We start from the raw sequence: 15,643 nt of genomic DNA on the forward strand, positions 1-15,643 counted from the left end.
TGAACTGGATCCTGGAAGGTGAAGAGGGCTGAGCCTAGACTGTGGACTGACTTATGTGTTTGCGCTGTTAAGGCTTGAAATGTGTGATTTTGGTCTGGTCAATGCTATTTCCCAGTTACTTTCCATTCTGAATTTTCCACATCAGAGGAGGGACCTCAGCCTCTGCTATGGGAAATCTCCACCGCAGAGATCTCTCCTTATAGAAGCTGATTAGAAATCCAGTCATACCAGCAGAAACTTTACTTTTATAATTTCTGTCAAAGCGTCTCCAACCTCCTTCGTGTAAGCGAGTGGAGACTCATAAATCATACAGATGAGTGGAGATTTTCAGCGGAATTGTTGAATACCACCCAGGTGATCTCCACCCAGGCATAGAAGGACATCTATGGTGTGTGGAACCCTCCGCAAGCAGCTTTCCTTTGTGAATTGGACGCTACCCAAGGCAGATGCAATTATGTTTGCAGGGCTGGGAAGGGAATTGTTCCCCTACATGTTTCATGGGGTTGCAGGGGAACACGTTTATCCACCAGTAAAGATATGTTCCAGGTGCAGAAGAATATTTGAAAATGGCAAGTGCAAATTGACAAACACCTACGCAAACGCTGCTTCTACAGATTTTGTCTGTTGTGCAGATAATCCCCAGGACTAAGTAGGGGATGGGGATGGCAGTGAATCTGTGATTTGCGAACATTTCTATGCATTCCCAAGTGAATCCCCTTGAAAGTTGCAAATCTTTGAAAATCGCAAGAAGTAATTACGATGCATAACCCTCTCTTTTCAGACAGTTTGTTGTAAATCTCAAGAAAAATCAATTTTAGCTCAAACATTAATTTAAAAAATAATATATCTCTATTCATCTCCTCTTTAGATTGCATTTTGTCTCTCCCTCTAAGAATAAAACAAAAAGGATATTTTCAAGCAAGCCTACTAACCGAAAGGACTGCCCGCAGGACAGGACCAAATCTAATCGAAGTTCTGAAGGCGGACATGGGAAGCTGCGCCATGAAGCTGGAGAGGAGGAGAGGGTGGCATGTTGCTGCATGATACCAGAACCTGAGGAAACAGAGAAAAGGAGTCGATTACAACTCTTTGAATAGACATCGGTGTCACAAAGTGTCGGATTCGAAGAAGGTACAATTAGAACAGGGCATATGAGGAAGTTTCCCTAAAATATAAACATGTCTAACTGTTGCATCAAGAATCTTCAATTCTATTAAGGACATGGAAGTGAGGATTATGTTTCTCTAACTTTACTGCAATAAAAATACAACAGCAAATGAAAAATCAAACACATCAAAATTAAATTTCCTATGACCATCTTCCACCTCATCATGCATTTATTAACCAATCAGGCAGCATATGGTCCCTTCAGCTCAAATGAAATAATAGGACCCTCCACTTTCTTTGCAAGCGCATCATCAATATAACACTCAAGAGCCTCACTGTGGACAAATATCAACTGGAAATCAAACCTGAAGTCGGAATCCTTGATCTGCCTGCCAACCATTCGCCAAATGTGATGAAAAACGCCCAAACCCAGAAAGGGACCCTCTCAAACACCATTCAGTCTTGCTTCTAGTCATAAGCTGAAACTAAAAAGTAACACAGTCGCAATAATGGCTATAACCCATATGGTAATCACAACATGAGGGAGGGTCCAGTATACAAATCATCTAATAAAATATATGTTTAGTATTAAAGGAGAAATCACAAAGTAAACAACTGGGTGAGATAATCCTCCTGTCAGTGTCTTAATGGAATTGAAAATTCCTGATGCAACAGATAGAAAATGTTTATTCTTTATCAGGGTGGAGGCTCTGAATATGCTTGTTTAAAGCTGACCCACAACAACAGAAGCAACATCCACAATTGGTTTATTTATAACAAAAGGCAAGCCCGTCGGCCCCCTTCCGCGTGTGGACCATGCCCAGGGCCACACCCCCTGGTGTAGTAATTGAATCCACGCAGGTAGATAGATTACATGTGGATTTATTGAGAAGTTGAGATATAGTCATAAAGAGGGATTGGTGTCAGTACAACGCGGATTTTTACAACGCATTCCGTTACATCGGAATTTTTACAACGCAGGATCCATTACATCGGATGCCATTACAACGCATGGCATTACATAGCAGATGCTATTACAACGCATGGCATTACATCGTAAGTATAGGTAAGTATACCTTTTTTTAAAAAATGTTATTAAGTTAATTTAATTAATTTAATTTAATTAATTTAATTAAAATACATTCAAAAATAGCCATTAATTTAATTTTATAAAATAATATCTATTTAATAAATGTAATTTTAATAAAAAATGGAAATAATTTTATTTAATTAAAATAATGAAATTAATTTAATGTACATATTTTTATAATTGAAATTAAATTAAATTAATTGAAATAATTTATTTAATTTAATTAATTTAATTTAAAAATGTAATTAATGTAATAACATTAATTTAATTTATTAAATATATTTTAATTAATTTAAAAATGGTAAATACAATTTAATTATCCCTAAACACAAACCTACCCCTGAACCCTACAATACCCCTGTACCCCAAAACCCAAACCCTGCCCTAAAACCTAAAAACACCCCTGTACCCCAAAACCCAAACCCTGCCCTAAAACCTAAAAACACCCCTGTACCCCAAAACCCAAACCCTGCCCTAAAACCTAAAAACACCCCTGTACCCCAAAACCCAAACCCTGCCCTAAAACCTAAAAACACCCCTGTACCCCAAAACCCCAAACCCTGCCCTAAAACCTAAAAACACCCCTGTACCCCAAAACCCAAACCCTGCCCTAAAACCTAAAAACACCCCTGTACCCCAAAACCCAAACCCTGCCCTAAAACCTAAAAACACCCCTATACCCCAAAACCTGCCCTAAAACCTAAAAACACCCCTGTACCCCAAAACCCAAAACCCTGCCCTAAAACCTAAAAACACCCCTGTACCCCAAAACCCAAACCCTGCCCTAAAACCTAAAAACACCCCTGTACCCCAAAACCCAAAACCCTGCCCTAAAACCTAAAAACACCCCTGTACCCCAAAACCCAAACCCTGCCCTAAAACCTAAAAACACCCCTGTACCCCAAAACCCTGCCCTAAAACCTAAAAACACCCCTATACCCCAAAACCCAAAACCCTGCCCTAAAACCTAAAAATACCCAAACACCCCAAAACATATACCTCAGTACCCCAAAACATATACTCCTATACTCATACTTATTTAAAAAATTACTTAAATTAATATATTTAATTTATAATATTTAAAAACATAAATAAATATTTTTATTTATAATTAATAATAATTAAATCAATTATATAATATTAAATAAAATTAAAAAAAATTATATACTTACCAATACTTACGATGTAATGGTATGCGTTGTAATAGCATCTGCTATGTAATGCCATGCGTTGTAATGGCATCCGATGTAATGGATCCTGCGTTGTAATAGCTGCGTTGTAACAGCATTACGACGTAAAAGTTGCGTTGTAAGTGTAACATACCCATAAAGAGACCCCACCAGGAGCAACCAGCATGATGCTCAGCCCAGCCAACTGGGTCTTCCTAGGCAGATCACCAACATTCTGATAGATGCATCACATGAACATTCCATAGGTGGTAGAGAAAGATTGCAATGAGTAAATCAGAATATAACACCTGGCCTGCAGTGCCTAGCCCCGATGAAATCATAGTCAGGTACGGAACTTTTACAATTGCGCCCAACAATCAATGGATCTTGTACTCAGCTTATACTAGATGGCCCTTTCGAACTGCGAAAAAAAGCCTGTACTCATTGTCATTTTAAACCTGTCACCTGTCACTGATTTAAAGTCTGACACTAATACCACCCAAAGTATCAACAATAACAAGCATTTGCAATGCAATAGGTCTCGCAGCATTTAAGTTTGAGTTACTGGCATTGTAAATGACGATGCTTTGCATAATTTTTGTTTTTTGGTGTCCGTGTGTGCATGGCAGTGGTGGTGTCTGTGTGTGCATGGCAGTGGTGGTGTCTGTGTGTGCATGCCAGTGGTGGTGTCTGTGTGTGCATGGCAGTGGTGGTGTCCGTGTGTGTATGGGAGGGGTGGTGTCCGTGTGTGTATGGGAGGGGTGGTGTCTGTGTGTACAGGGTAAAGGTGGTGTCCGTGTGTGTGTATGGCAATGGTGGTGTCCGTGCGTGCATGGCAGTGGTGGTTTCCCTGTGTGTATGACAGTGGTGGTGTCCGTGTGTGCATGGCAGTGGTGGTTTCCCTGTGTGCATGGCAGTGATGGTGTCCGTGTGTGCATGGCAGTGATGGTGTCCGTGTGTGTATGGCAGTGGTGCTACGTATATAAGTGTGCTTGGCCTGTGGCCATAGATTAGACTAAGGGTGTGATCAGAGTGTGTGAGTCTTTTGTTTGAGGGGGCAAGTGTGCGTTTCTGTGAGTAGAAAGTGAAGTACGCAGTTGTATGTGTTTGTTAGTGTAAATGGGTGTAAATATTCCACGCACTTACATAGTGGCATCCAGAACCCTCACACAACACAGCGGATGAGGGGAAAAATCTTGCAGATGCGCACCTGAGCCAACAGAGATTACGTGGGCGTATGTGAGGAAATGAGAATAGCGACCAATTTGTGTATCTTTGCTTCGGGAGGTTGGATATGTGGCGATGTGTCCATAAGTCCCATGGAGAGACGGGAAAAAGAACGAGAGAGAGACCCAGCGAGCACAACCTGCAGCGTCGCGGACAGCCTGCCGGCTCCAGCTCTCTTCTGCCTCCGCCTCCCGCACTCCCAGTCAGCCTCTTTATCTTCAGAACTGGTCTTTTCAACCGATGACTGCGTTGGGAACCTGGGGACAGTGAGGACAGGAGGCGAGCCTTCACAGATGTGGAATGGAGGAGTTGGTGACGAGCCACAACAAAGCCAGTCACTCTGCGGGTTACTTGCTATCAGAGCTAAATGCAGGCAGCCCAGTGAGTGTGAACACGTGCTATGATTGTCACCAGCCCTCTTATAGACACCAGAGTTCAACACTGCCAATGCGGTACCGGGGTTACAGGGCAGCATGAGGAGATAAAACTGCTGCAATAAGTACAAAGTCCACGTGGGGGCACCCTAACAAACTGTAGGCATCGGTTAGAGCAAGTGAGCACATTTGTAGGTTTTTAGCTGCTACACCATGCAAGCTCAAGGCCCTGGACAGGCTCCGGTACTTTACAACAACATGGAAACCGCTTGGTTGCAGTGCTATGCTTTGCCAATATGCCCCCCTTGCCTTTCTCATGCTTGGCCTTGTTGTCCTTGGTCTCAGAGAGCCCCTCTTGTTGGCGAAATAGAGTTGCGGCTCCCGAGAGTGGGGGTGTGGCTGCTGTAACGGGGGATGAGTTGGCTCCTGAGACTGATGTGGCTGCAGCTGCCAGGAATATGAACCGGCAGGCATGAACTAAACTACTGCCAAGACGGTGATGGGTAGTCCGGCCAGCGCTGTAAGGACGGGACTATGCGGTTCTGCCATTTTGGGCTCCTATGATGTATTCTATTGTGGGGGAGGAGCTTGTCACAACCTACTGCCAGGCAAAGCCTGTGACCGATAGTAAGATTCCCCCATGAGACATGTCGGCGGGACAGCAGAAGCAGGGCGCTGCGGCTGCACTGCGGAGGCGGCTGCGCCATTTCAAATCAAAGTAGCGAGTCAAAACACGAAAGCTTAACAAAAATGCATCGTGCTCAAATGTAATGAAAGCAACATAGAACACCTTATTGCCGGACAAAGCCCATGTTCAGCTGTACCATTCACCCATGAGATATGTCAGCGGGGCACAGTCGCTATACTGTGGAGCCAGCGGCGGCATTTCAAATCAAACTAGCTAGTCAAAACACAAAAGCTTAAAAAGCTTTGGAGGCTGACATGATTCAAGCGCTGGTAGGCGTCAGACTGGGTCAGAAAATAAACTCAGCAAAAAGCGGATCCCGTTTGTGGTTTAGATGAAAAACAGCGAGAGACAGCCAGAGATCTATAGCAGCGGCGGAAAGCAGCGAAACCGAAACTTACCAGCCGCGCGCCCCTTGTAGTACAGATGCATTCTAACTGGGCCTGATTTCAACAGGAAAGTTTTCAAGATCTCACTTAGACGTGTGGAATGAAAACTAATAAATAAATAAATAAACCATTACGAGTTACCAGGAACAGTGCAAGGGGTTTCACGGCTCAAATGGCAGTCTGCGTCGTCCGGCGGTGGCGGAGGAGGGGTGCTGTGACGTCAGCCTCGTTCTCGGAGTCCATTGGCCCCGGCCTCGGATCTTCCACGCGCTGGAAGGCGGACATAATTCACAGTGACGCGGGGCTCTCCCTCGGGCGAAGCCCCGCGGAGAACACCGGACTGGCGGTAAGTGGGACGGGGGGGCGGTGCGCTTGTGTGTGCGAGCGTGTGTGTGACGGGGGAGCGTGTGTGTGTGTGTGTGTGTGTGTGTGTGTGTGTGTGTGTGTGTGTGTGTGTGTGTGTGTGTGTGTGTGTGTGTGTGTGTGTGTGTGTGTGTGTGTGTGTGTGTGTGTGTGTGTGTGTGTGTGTGTGTGTGTGTGTGTGTGTGTGTGTGTGTGTGTGTGTGTGTGTGTGTGTGTGTGTGTGTGTGTGTGTGTGTGTGTGTGTGTGTGTGTGTGTGTGTGTGTGTGTGTGTGTGTGTGTGTGTGTGTGTGTGTGTGTGTGTGTGTGTGTGTGTGTGTGTGTGTGTGTGTGTGTGTGTGTGTGTGTGTGTGTGTGTGTGTGTTCGCGCGACGGGGGTCTCTGTATGTGTGCGTGTATGTGCGCTCCTGTGTGTGCGCATGCGTGCAGGGGGAAGTGTGCCTGTGTATGTATGCGCTTCCCAGGAGACAGACACGGCGAGCGCGTTCGCGCGTGCGTGGCCTGCACCGATCGCCTTTTGAGAGATGCGCGCGGCCAGGTGCTGTCTCCTGGGAAGCAGAGTCAGTAACAATAGATCTCGGCGAGTACAGTGCTTACACACTGTATCGCTACGAGACCTAAAAAGGGAATGCATATAGTAGCTGCCCTCATTAATGCCCGTTCACTGGGCAAACATATAGAGGAGATTGCAGACTTTATTACTGACCACAAAATTGAGCTTCTGTTCATTACAGAAACATGGACCGACTTGGCATCTGAGCCAGACCTGGTAGTTGCCATGCCTGAGGGCTATAACACTGTGAGACAGGACAGAGTAGACAAAACAGGGGGTGGGTTAGCAATAATTTCGCGCAGCAAATTCACTACCTAGATACTTCATGTTCCTTTGACAACTTGCAAAGCAATATATTTTCCCATCTCACTGACCCCCTCCCAAATCTTTAAAGGTATTCTACTCTCTAGACCTATGGGAGCTAGGATGGAATTTCTGACCACTTTTAGTGATGTGGTGGAGTCCATAGCAGTTGAATGCACTTTCACAATCTTAGGCAATTTAAACTTTCACCTTGAAAATGTATATGATAAAGACACAAAGACCTTATTGGCAGATCTTGAGTCGGTAGGCTTATCACAGCTAGTCTCGGACAGCACTCACGTTGCCGGTCACATATTAGATGGCCTTTTTTCAAACTCCAAAAATATCTTTATAAAAGAAATTCTACCTCTAACATGGTCTGATCACCATGCTGTTATATTTAATATACTACTTGACAACCACTTGTCCTCTAAGGCATCTGCGAATGGAATGGTTGCATTTAAGGTTTGGAAAAACTTAGAGAACCAACAGCTAATGATATATCTGTCCTCCACTCAACCGGAGGTGTTGGATGACCCAAACATGGCCTCAACAGCCTACAATAATTGGCTCCGCAATGCCATGGACGACCTAGTGCCAACAAAAACTATATCTGAAAATCGAAGCTTTCCTTCAGCTCCCTGGTTCACTAACGCACTCAGAGAACAAAAACAAAAGTGTCGAAATCAGGAAAGACACTGGCGTAAATTTTATGCCAACGAAGAAAAACGTCTGTATAAAAGTGAATTAGCGAAGTACAAATCAATGATCATTCAAGAAAAAAGCATACATTTTACAGCGCAGATTGAATTGGCTAAGAATTCAAATAAACAACTCTACCAAGTAGTCACCAAGATATCACATCAAGTGTCGGGAGCTACCCCTGCACCTTCACAAACATTGTGTAATTCCTTAGCGGACCACTTTTACGATAAAGTAAATAATATCTACACTAATTTCTCTGTTCAAGGAAATGTGTCTGCTCCACCTGCAGCCACAGATGCTCCAGCTCAGGTCTTAGTGCAATTTCAAAAAGTTAGTGTAGCACAAGTCATTAATATCATGACTACTATTCAATCTGGCTCAGCTAACGACCCCTGCCCACCAGCTGTTCTTGTACCTGTTACAGAAACAATAGTCCCTGTACTAACTGAGATCTGTAATGCAACATTTTCCTCTGGGATATATCCAACTGCTTGGAAAAACACCATACTAAAACCTGTATTGAAAAAATCCCATTTGGATCCGGAGGATACCAAAACCTATAGGCCTATTGCCAGTTTGCCTTTCCCGGCCAAAGTGGTTGAAAAAGCCATGAACCTTCAAATTTCTAAATTCATGGAGGATCATCATCGGTTAGATGATACCCAATTTGAATTTCGCAAAAGTCACAGTACCGAGACTGCATTAATTAAGGCATCAGAGGAAATAAGAGTCATCCTTGATCAGGGATGGACGGCAGTTCTTATTCTGCTGGACCTCTCCGCTGCATTTGAAACAGTCGATCATAACACCCTAATCGACCGTGTCACTGACATGGGCATTCAGGACAAAGCAAGAGATCTGCTGTCCTTCCTTTCTCTCTAATCAGACCCAGATTGTAACACTGGGCAACTTCCACTCTGCCCAGATGACACTCCTGTGCGGTGTCCTGCAGAGCTCATCCCTAAGCCCGACACTTTTTAACATCTATATGTCTGACTTAGCAAGAGTCACATGGGATGGGCCTAACATCATACCCTGATGATACACAGCTGGTGCTCGCTATAAACGACAATGGCGAGAGGATTGCAGAAAGCTTCCAAGAAGGCATGCTGGCCATCAGCAGCTGGATGGCTAGCAACAATCTTAAACTCAACTCCGATAAAACTGAGGTTATGATTTTTGGTAATTTTTGGTAAGCTGTCTCCCATCTGGTCCAGCTCCTGGTGGCCATCGGCTCTCAGTCCCCCACCGAACCCGGTTTCCAAGGTCCGGAACTTAGGTATAATATTGGATGACAAACTGACTTTTGCATCACATGCTAATACAATTGCCTTAGCCTCTTTTTATAAACTTCAAATAATTAAAAAGATCTTGCCGTATCTCCCTCTTAATGTGGGAAGGACCTTGGTCGGTGCATTGGTGATGTCATCCCTGGATTATTGTAATGGACTCTTCTCCAATGCACAGAAAATGGTTATTCAAAAACTGCAATCTGTGCAGAACGCAGCAGCCAGGATGTTGTCAGGAACCCCTAAATTCAAGTCCATTGCACATGTAATTAAAAGATATCACTGGCTCCCGGTGAGGAATCAAATTAAATTCAAGGCATTATGTATTGCCTATAAAGCCTCTGAAATCTAGGTCCCCAGTTTTTAATAAAATGTCTAGCTATCCACATTCCCAACATGCCACTCTGATCCTCCAATGCATTTCTCCTGTCAGTGCCGCGTACCAAAACTGTCTCTTGGGGTGATCGACGTTTGTTGTCACGGTCACAAAACTATGGAATTCCCTCCCGCTGGAGATCAGATCCTTTCAAACTCTGCTGGCCTTCAGAAGAAAAAAAAAGACCTGGCTGTTTAATCAATAGTCTGCTTATCACTCTGCCACTGTCCGCAGTGCCGAGACGCCCCAGGGCATTTGCACGCTTTATAAGTTTCAAAAATAAATAAATAAATGTTTTAAAAGTAGATTCAGAAGACCAGCCGGCCGCTCTCATTATATTCTCAAGGCGCCACGGTTCCTCTCATGGAATGAGATCCAAGGATTTGCTCTCAAACTTCTCAGCACATTAAACTCAGACCGATGCCAGAGTGGGAGTTAATGTAAAATGTACGACAGAGGGCATCTTAGAGATGCCCCTGAAACTCGACCAACTCCCAGTGACCTGACTGAGTGGCTGCCTAGGCTGCCACCACCAGACATGTTTTCTGGAACCCAGGGTCGACAACTTGCTGCTCTCAGGGGCCTGAAACAATGCACATCCTGGGACGAGGTGCAAGGCATTCTCCCCCAGGATGGGCAGGGTTCACGAATGAGAAGCTTCAAAGGCATGCCGCCTTTGTGAGACTCTCCAGACCATTTGCTGCTTTCAGCAACTGGTCCCCACTGGTTCTGCACCCCACTTTGGGCGGGAGACTCGGCAGGAAAAACAAAGTGAGGAAGAGAGGTGTGCCCACCTCTGCCAACTCCACCCCTAAGGTGGGGGAGGCGAGGTGAAGCACAACCTCGAGTCCCCGCCAACCAGGGACCCAGCCAACCAGGAACTGCCTCCTGCCCCCCTCCCACTGGAGAGTGGCAGACTAGGGGGTGTAACCACCCCAGGGAAGGGACCCATTGGTCCCTGCCCTTTACCTACCTGTAACGCCCCTAGATTTAGTACTTAGGGGCACCCTGAACCTTCCTTCCTCAGAACCAGCAACTACAAGAAAAAGAAGAGAAGAAGAAGGACGAGAAGCCGTGCAGAGCTTTCAAGAGAACGGTGCCCACTGACATGGCCCCAGCCTATTAGGCCTGTCTCCCCTTGAACCTGCTCCTGCAAAACCCTGGCGTGTCCAGCGGCCAGCAACCTCAAAACCCCCCGAGGACATGCCTGCCTTCACTTTTCAAGTTGTTTCTCCCATGAACACCGGACGTGTTTGAACTACAGCTTCTGGTGCTAGCCAGGAACCGCGAATCCCGCCCACTCTGCACCCGCCGAACCCGGCCCAAGCTCAAGTGGAAAAGTACCCCGAGGAGGTCCCACACAGCGATCCTGACCCGAGATCCGGTGACCCCTGAACTGCCTCAAGCCTCCTGACGACGCCTGCAGCCTCAATCCAGAGGACCCCCCTACCACAACCAGAGCGGGTAAGAAAATCTGACGTCCAAAGGCACCCCTGCACCTGACGCCCCACGACACAGCAGTGCCTAACCATCCCTCTACATCCCAAATTACCCCTCAAAGTGGTGGTCACTCCTGGAAGATACTCGTCCGTGAGCCTGCAGTGTTTCTTTGTCCTAGAGAATCTCCGTTGAAATCAACAGGGCACCCGACCTCAAAACAGCACCCTGCACCTGGCTGCCCTAGTGCCGCTGAGGGTGCCCCTTTGGTGCTAATTTGGTCCCCAACTTGCCCTGAGCTTAACCCTAGGAGCTTTGATCCCACAACCCTGTGGCCTGCTTGCCAGCAGCCACTAACCGGAGTCCCCCTATCCTCCGTAGGATAACATTGGGCCTCCACAATATGCACCCGGCCGCACAAGTGCCGCTAAGGGTGCAACAACAGTGCATCACTGACCCTGAGAGACCCCTGAGTCTAACCCCAGGACCCTAACTCCAAAGACCAATTACCTAACTGGAAACCGATAACTTTTTTTTGGCTCATAGAATAACACTGACACTTTTTCTCCCAAAAAGTTTCTAAGTGGCGACTTTTGAAAACTAAAAATATTCCTTAAAAATCAGCGAATAACCAAAACGTATATTGTCAACTGTTTTCAGGAAATGTCCCAGTGCTGAATCTAGGTATCCAGCACTGAGTAAGAAAAAGTATTGTTAACATAACTTACCTACTAAGTGAATTTCCTCCCATAGGATAATATTGGTGATTCTATGTGAAAAAGTTTTTGTCAACTTTTGAAATGCAATAATATTCTTTAAAAATCGTACCTCTAACTAAAACACATTTACCCTCCTGTTTTCAGGAAATGTCCCAGTGCTGAATCTAGGATCTAGTCCTGTGTTAGCAAAAGTAATCTGAAAAGTAATTAACTGCATTTTACTCAAAAAGCCCATTCATTTGAATGTACTATACCTGCAAAGTGGTGCAAACTGCTTACTTAAAACTGTAACCAAAACCAGTACAAGTTACACTGCAATTTCGAACTGTGTTCATACAAGTAATTTACTACTGCAAGGTATTGTAATGCTTACCCGAGCCAGGCTTGCTTGGTTCTAGAAATAAAACAACAGTATATTGTTTTATACAAAACAATTGGCCTAGAGTTCAGTTCTTGAGTGTGTGAATTCATTTGCTGACTGAGTGTGTACAACAAATGCTTTACACTGTCCTCTGATACTGCCTTACTGCTCGACCAAGCTGCCACTTTAGAGAGTAAGGTTATATCGAACTTTAGCCTCTGCCAAACCTCTGGAGACTGCTGGACTCTGTGCACACTGTACATTACTTTGGTGCAGTATATATAGAGCCAGTTTCTTACACTCCGTCAACAAGGTGTTTCAATTTTTTTATTATATGTTATTGTAGTGTCGCGAAGGACTCCAGACTTTCCTTTAGCTTGCATTCAGATTTTTGGTAGGTATGTCACAGTGTGAACTGAAGTATTCTAAGGGTCAAACGCTCCCAGTCAGTTATTGAGCCCACCATGTGTGTTGCGCCAATCTGAGAAAAAACACTTAACTTCATCGTACAGGAGGAATCTCCGCTTGAATTGTTTCATTGTAAGAAATTAGGTTTTCAGTTGTGCAGGGTATGAGTCCTGTGAAAGTAATAGGTTCCCAATGGTCCCTTTACTTGAAACCAAGTACTCCATTGCAGCACTTGACTCTCTCAGGGTAGCGAAGTCCAAGGTGGTATTGGCTGGCAAAGCCAAATCGCTGGCTTGCAACAACAACTCTAAATAATTTATTGTCAAGTCAGTGCTTTTTCTTTCAATAAGGAAAAGTACATTTGTTACACGCACACTGACAATATTGTACAATAAATTACAAATATATGCATCAGGTAGATGAAAATATATATGGTGAAACCCTTATATCACATTTCACTCTAGTGGGCCCTGACCCACACAATCACAATGCCCCCCACCTGTACCAGACGGCACTTCACATTACAAGGGAGTTTGATTTTTAAATAAGGCAGGCCTATGGGCTTTTTTAACGGGTCATCACATTAACATATATTACAAGCCTATAGGCTTTGTCAGGGTGTCACCATATTATAAAAAATTATTGGAACCAATGGGATCAATAATCATATTGGAATTAATTCCTTATAATCATAAGCATTGTCTTTTTAATAAAGAATGTTTAATAAAGAAATTTCATTAAAAACGACCATGTGTTAGAGTTTTTCTTTAATCTTTTCAGGCCACATAATGCAGCAATAGCAACAGCCGCTAGGGGTCCCCACACTTCAGAGTTGAAGAGTAAAAGCTCTAGCCTAAGGAGTGCCTAGTAAACATAAGAACCTCTCATGGGGGGTCATTATTGCAATGCCCCTACAAACGTGGGCCATTTTGTAACCATTTTTAGGGGAGTGCAGCTCCCCACCCCCACAACACTTCAAAAGTACATTAGTGGTGCACCTCCCCTTCTTGGATGATCACGAAAAAGTAAGTAGCACAAATAAATCCCAAGAAGAAAATTATTGGGCACACCTCGGGGAAGCAGTGAATATCTTAAGAGCGGCTCCTGTCGCTTTAATTTTGCTGTGCGACCGTGCACCATATATTTTGTTTTGCCTTTCTTTTTGTAGTCTGGGTGCCCCATCCTTACCCAGGCCACCCATAGCCTCAGTTAGCGTTGGGGCACCACGGGCAACCCACTTCCCCATTGTCATGCCGGGAGTCTGCAATGGTCTTTTTGCTACTTTTGCCTTGAGCAAGAGCAATGCCGCTGCAGTTTGGGGCTTCCGCATGGCAGGAACTCCCAACAATTTCCTCTGCTCCCACCCACCCACGATCAAAGCTAATCGGCCTGTTCTGGTCTCAGGGGATGGGGTCCCCAGGGCTGGTTGTTACCTGGGCTGGCCCTGGCACTTTTTTAGTGTCCAAGAAATGATGGGGATAGAATCAACGATCCTCAAGTTGACGCGCTCAATTAAACATGAAACAATGATGTTTCTTTCACAAATATTCCTTTAATACAAATATCTTTTGTGATTCAACCAATTCATTCATTGGTCATTCAATGTTCTTATATTGATTGTTTTGCGGACATAATATAATCCTTATGTCACCATTAACAAATTAACTCGCATTTGTCATCACCCAATGCATTTCGGGTCGTAATCCTTGACCCTTCGTCAGGGGTCTGTAAACAAGGGATAAGACAGGACCAACGTTAGGGGCTACCACAACTGTCTGATAATTAAGTGAAAGTTAGCCGAGAAAAGAAACGGAAGCGTCAAGAAAACGGTGGAAAGTTTGGAAGGTGAAGTCGTGGGATATTCAACTGTCAACAGTGACTTAACAGTGCAAGCGTGAATCCAGATAGATAAATAAGAAACCACGTGCTCTTAACAGCTACGACTTATCCGTGAGTACGTTAAAAACAATCACCCCTATTCCCAATGTCTCAAAACTTACGAAAAAGCGGCAGACGCCGTCACCTCAGTAAACGCGATGAGCCTCAGTATGTAACGAAGTACGCGGTGAGTATTTTAAACAAGGTCATGTGATCAGAAGAATAACCAATAGGAGAGCAGGAAAGAGAAGAACCAATAGGAAACACGGACTCAATACCCTAGTGAAAACTCAAAGACCTAGTCATGTGATAAGAGTATATCGACTTCAATGAGGAAGCGGGTAACCACCATAAACAAAAACAAATGATGAAACAAACGTAGAAAATATACCAATATGCAAATATGACATAATTGAAATAGATCGGACTTAGTAGGTCAAAAACAACAATGCTGATGGTTATTTATAAAAAACATGAATGTTCCACACGATCATTCATCCCAAAGGGATGTGTCGAGTTCAGTTTTTTGATCCAGTGGAATTCTGAACGTAGTCTTTGTTTCAGTGGATCCACGTCAGGGCGTTGTGGGAGAATTTCCAGAACCGTGAATTTTAGTTGAGAAATCTGATGTCTGGCTTGATTCCAATGATTAGCTAGGGATGATTTCAAATTGGCTTGGCGGATATTGCTTTTGTGTTCAGTGATGCAAATCTTTAATTTGCGTTCTGTTTGGCCAACATAAACTTTCCCACACGGGCATTTGATAGCGTAAATGCAGTTATTAGTATCACAGGTGCTTGTGTGTTTAAGTTCAATGGGATAGCCTTTAGATGGATGAGTGAAAGTTTTACCTGGCATTACATTGTTGCAATGAACGCAATTCATGCACTTCAACATTCCCTTCCAATTGGCGTTAACATCCTTACGTGTTTTCAACAATTCTTTCAAATTTTTTGATCTCTGAAACGCAAATGTCACATTGTCACTGTAGAGATCTTTAAGGTCTGGTTCAGATTGAATTAGGTGCCAATGTTTGTTGACAATTCCTTTAATTTTGTTGGATTCCGTGGAAAATTTTAGTACACATACTGTTTTCCTCTCATTGGTTTTTCCTTGAGTTTGTAATAATGCATTCCGTTCCAATTTGTTTACTTTTTCCAAAGCTTTTGCTATGATATCTTCAGGATATCCTCTTTCTTGATACCTTATCGC

At 44.2% G+C, this 15,643-nt stretch overlaps 1 protein-coding gene across 1 annotated transcript in view; it reads right to left on the minus strand.

Moving 5' to 3' along the window:
- The window catches only part of OGG1 (8-oxoguanine DNA glycosylase), an 84,017-nt gene that overhangs the window by 51,498 nt on the left and 16,876 nt on the right, over positions 1 to 15,643 (minus strand). Inside the window, exon 2 of the mRNA XM_086936891.1 lies at positions 933 to 1,053. Within this exon, the coding sequence (XP_086793017.1) occupies positions 933 to 1,053 (121 nt within the window). The remainder of the gene's footprint in view (positions 1 to 932; positions 1,054 to 15,643) is intronic.

Source organism: Lissotriton vulgaris, chromosome 9 (assembly GCF_964263255.1).
Source record: "Lissotriton vulgaris chromosome 9, aLisVul1.2, whole genome shotgun sequence".
Taxonomy (NCBI): Eukaryota; Metazoa; Chordata; class Amphibia; order Caudata; family Salamandridae; genus Lissotriton; species Lissotriton vulgaris.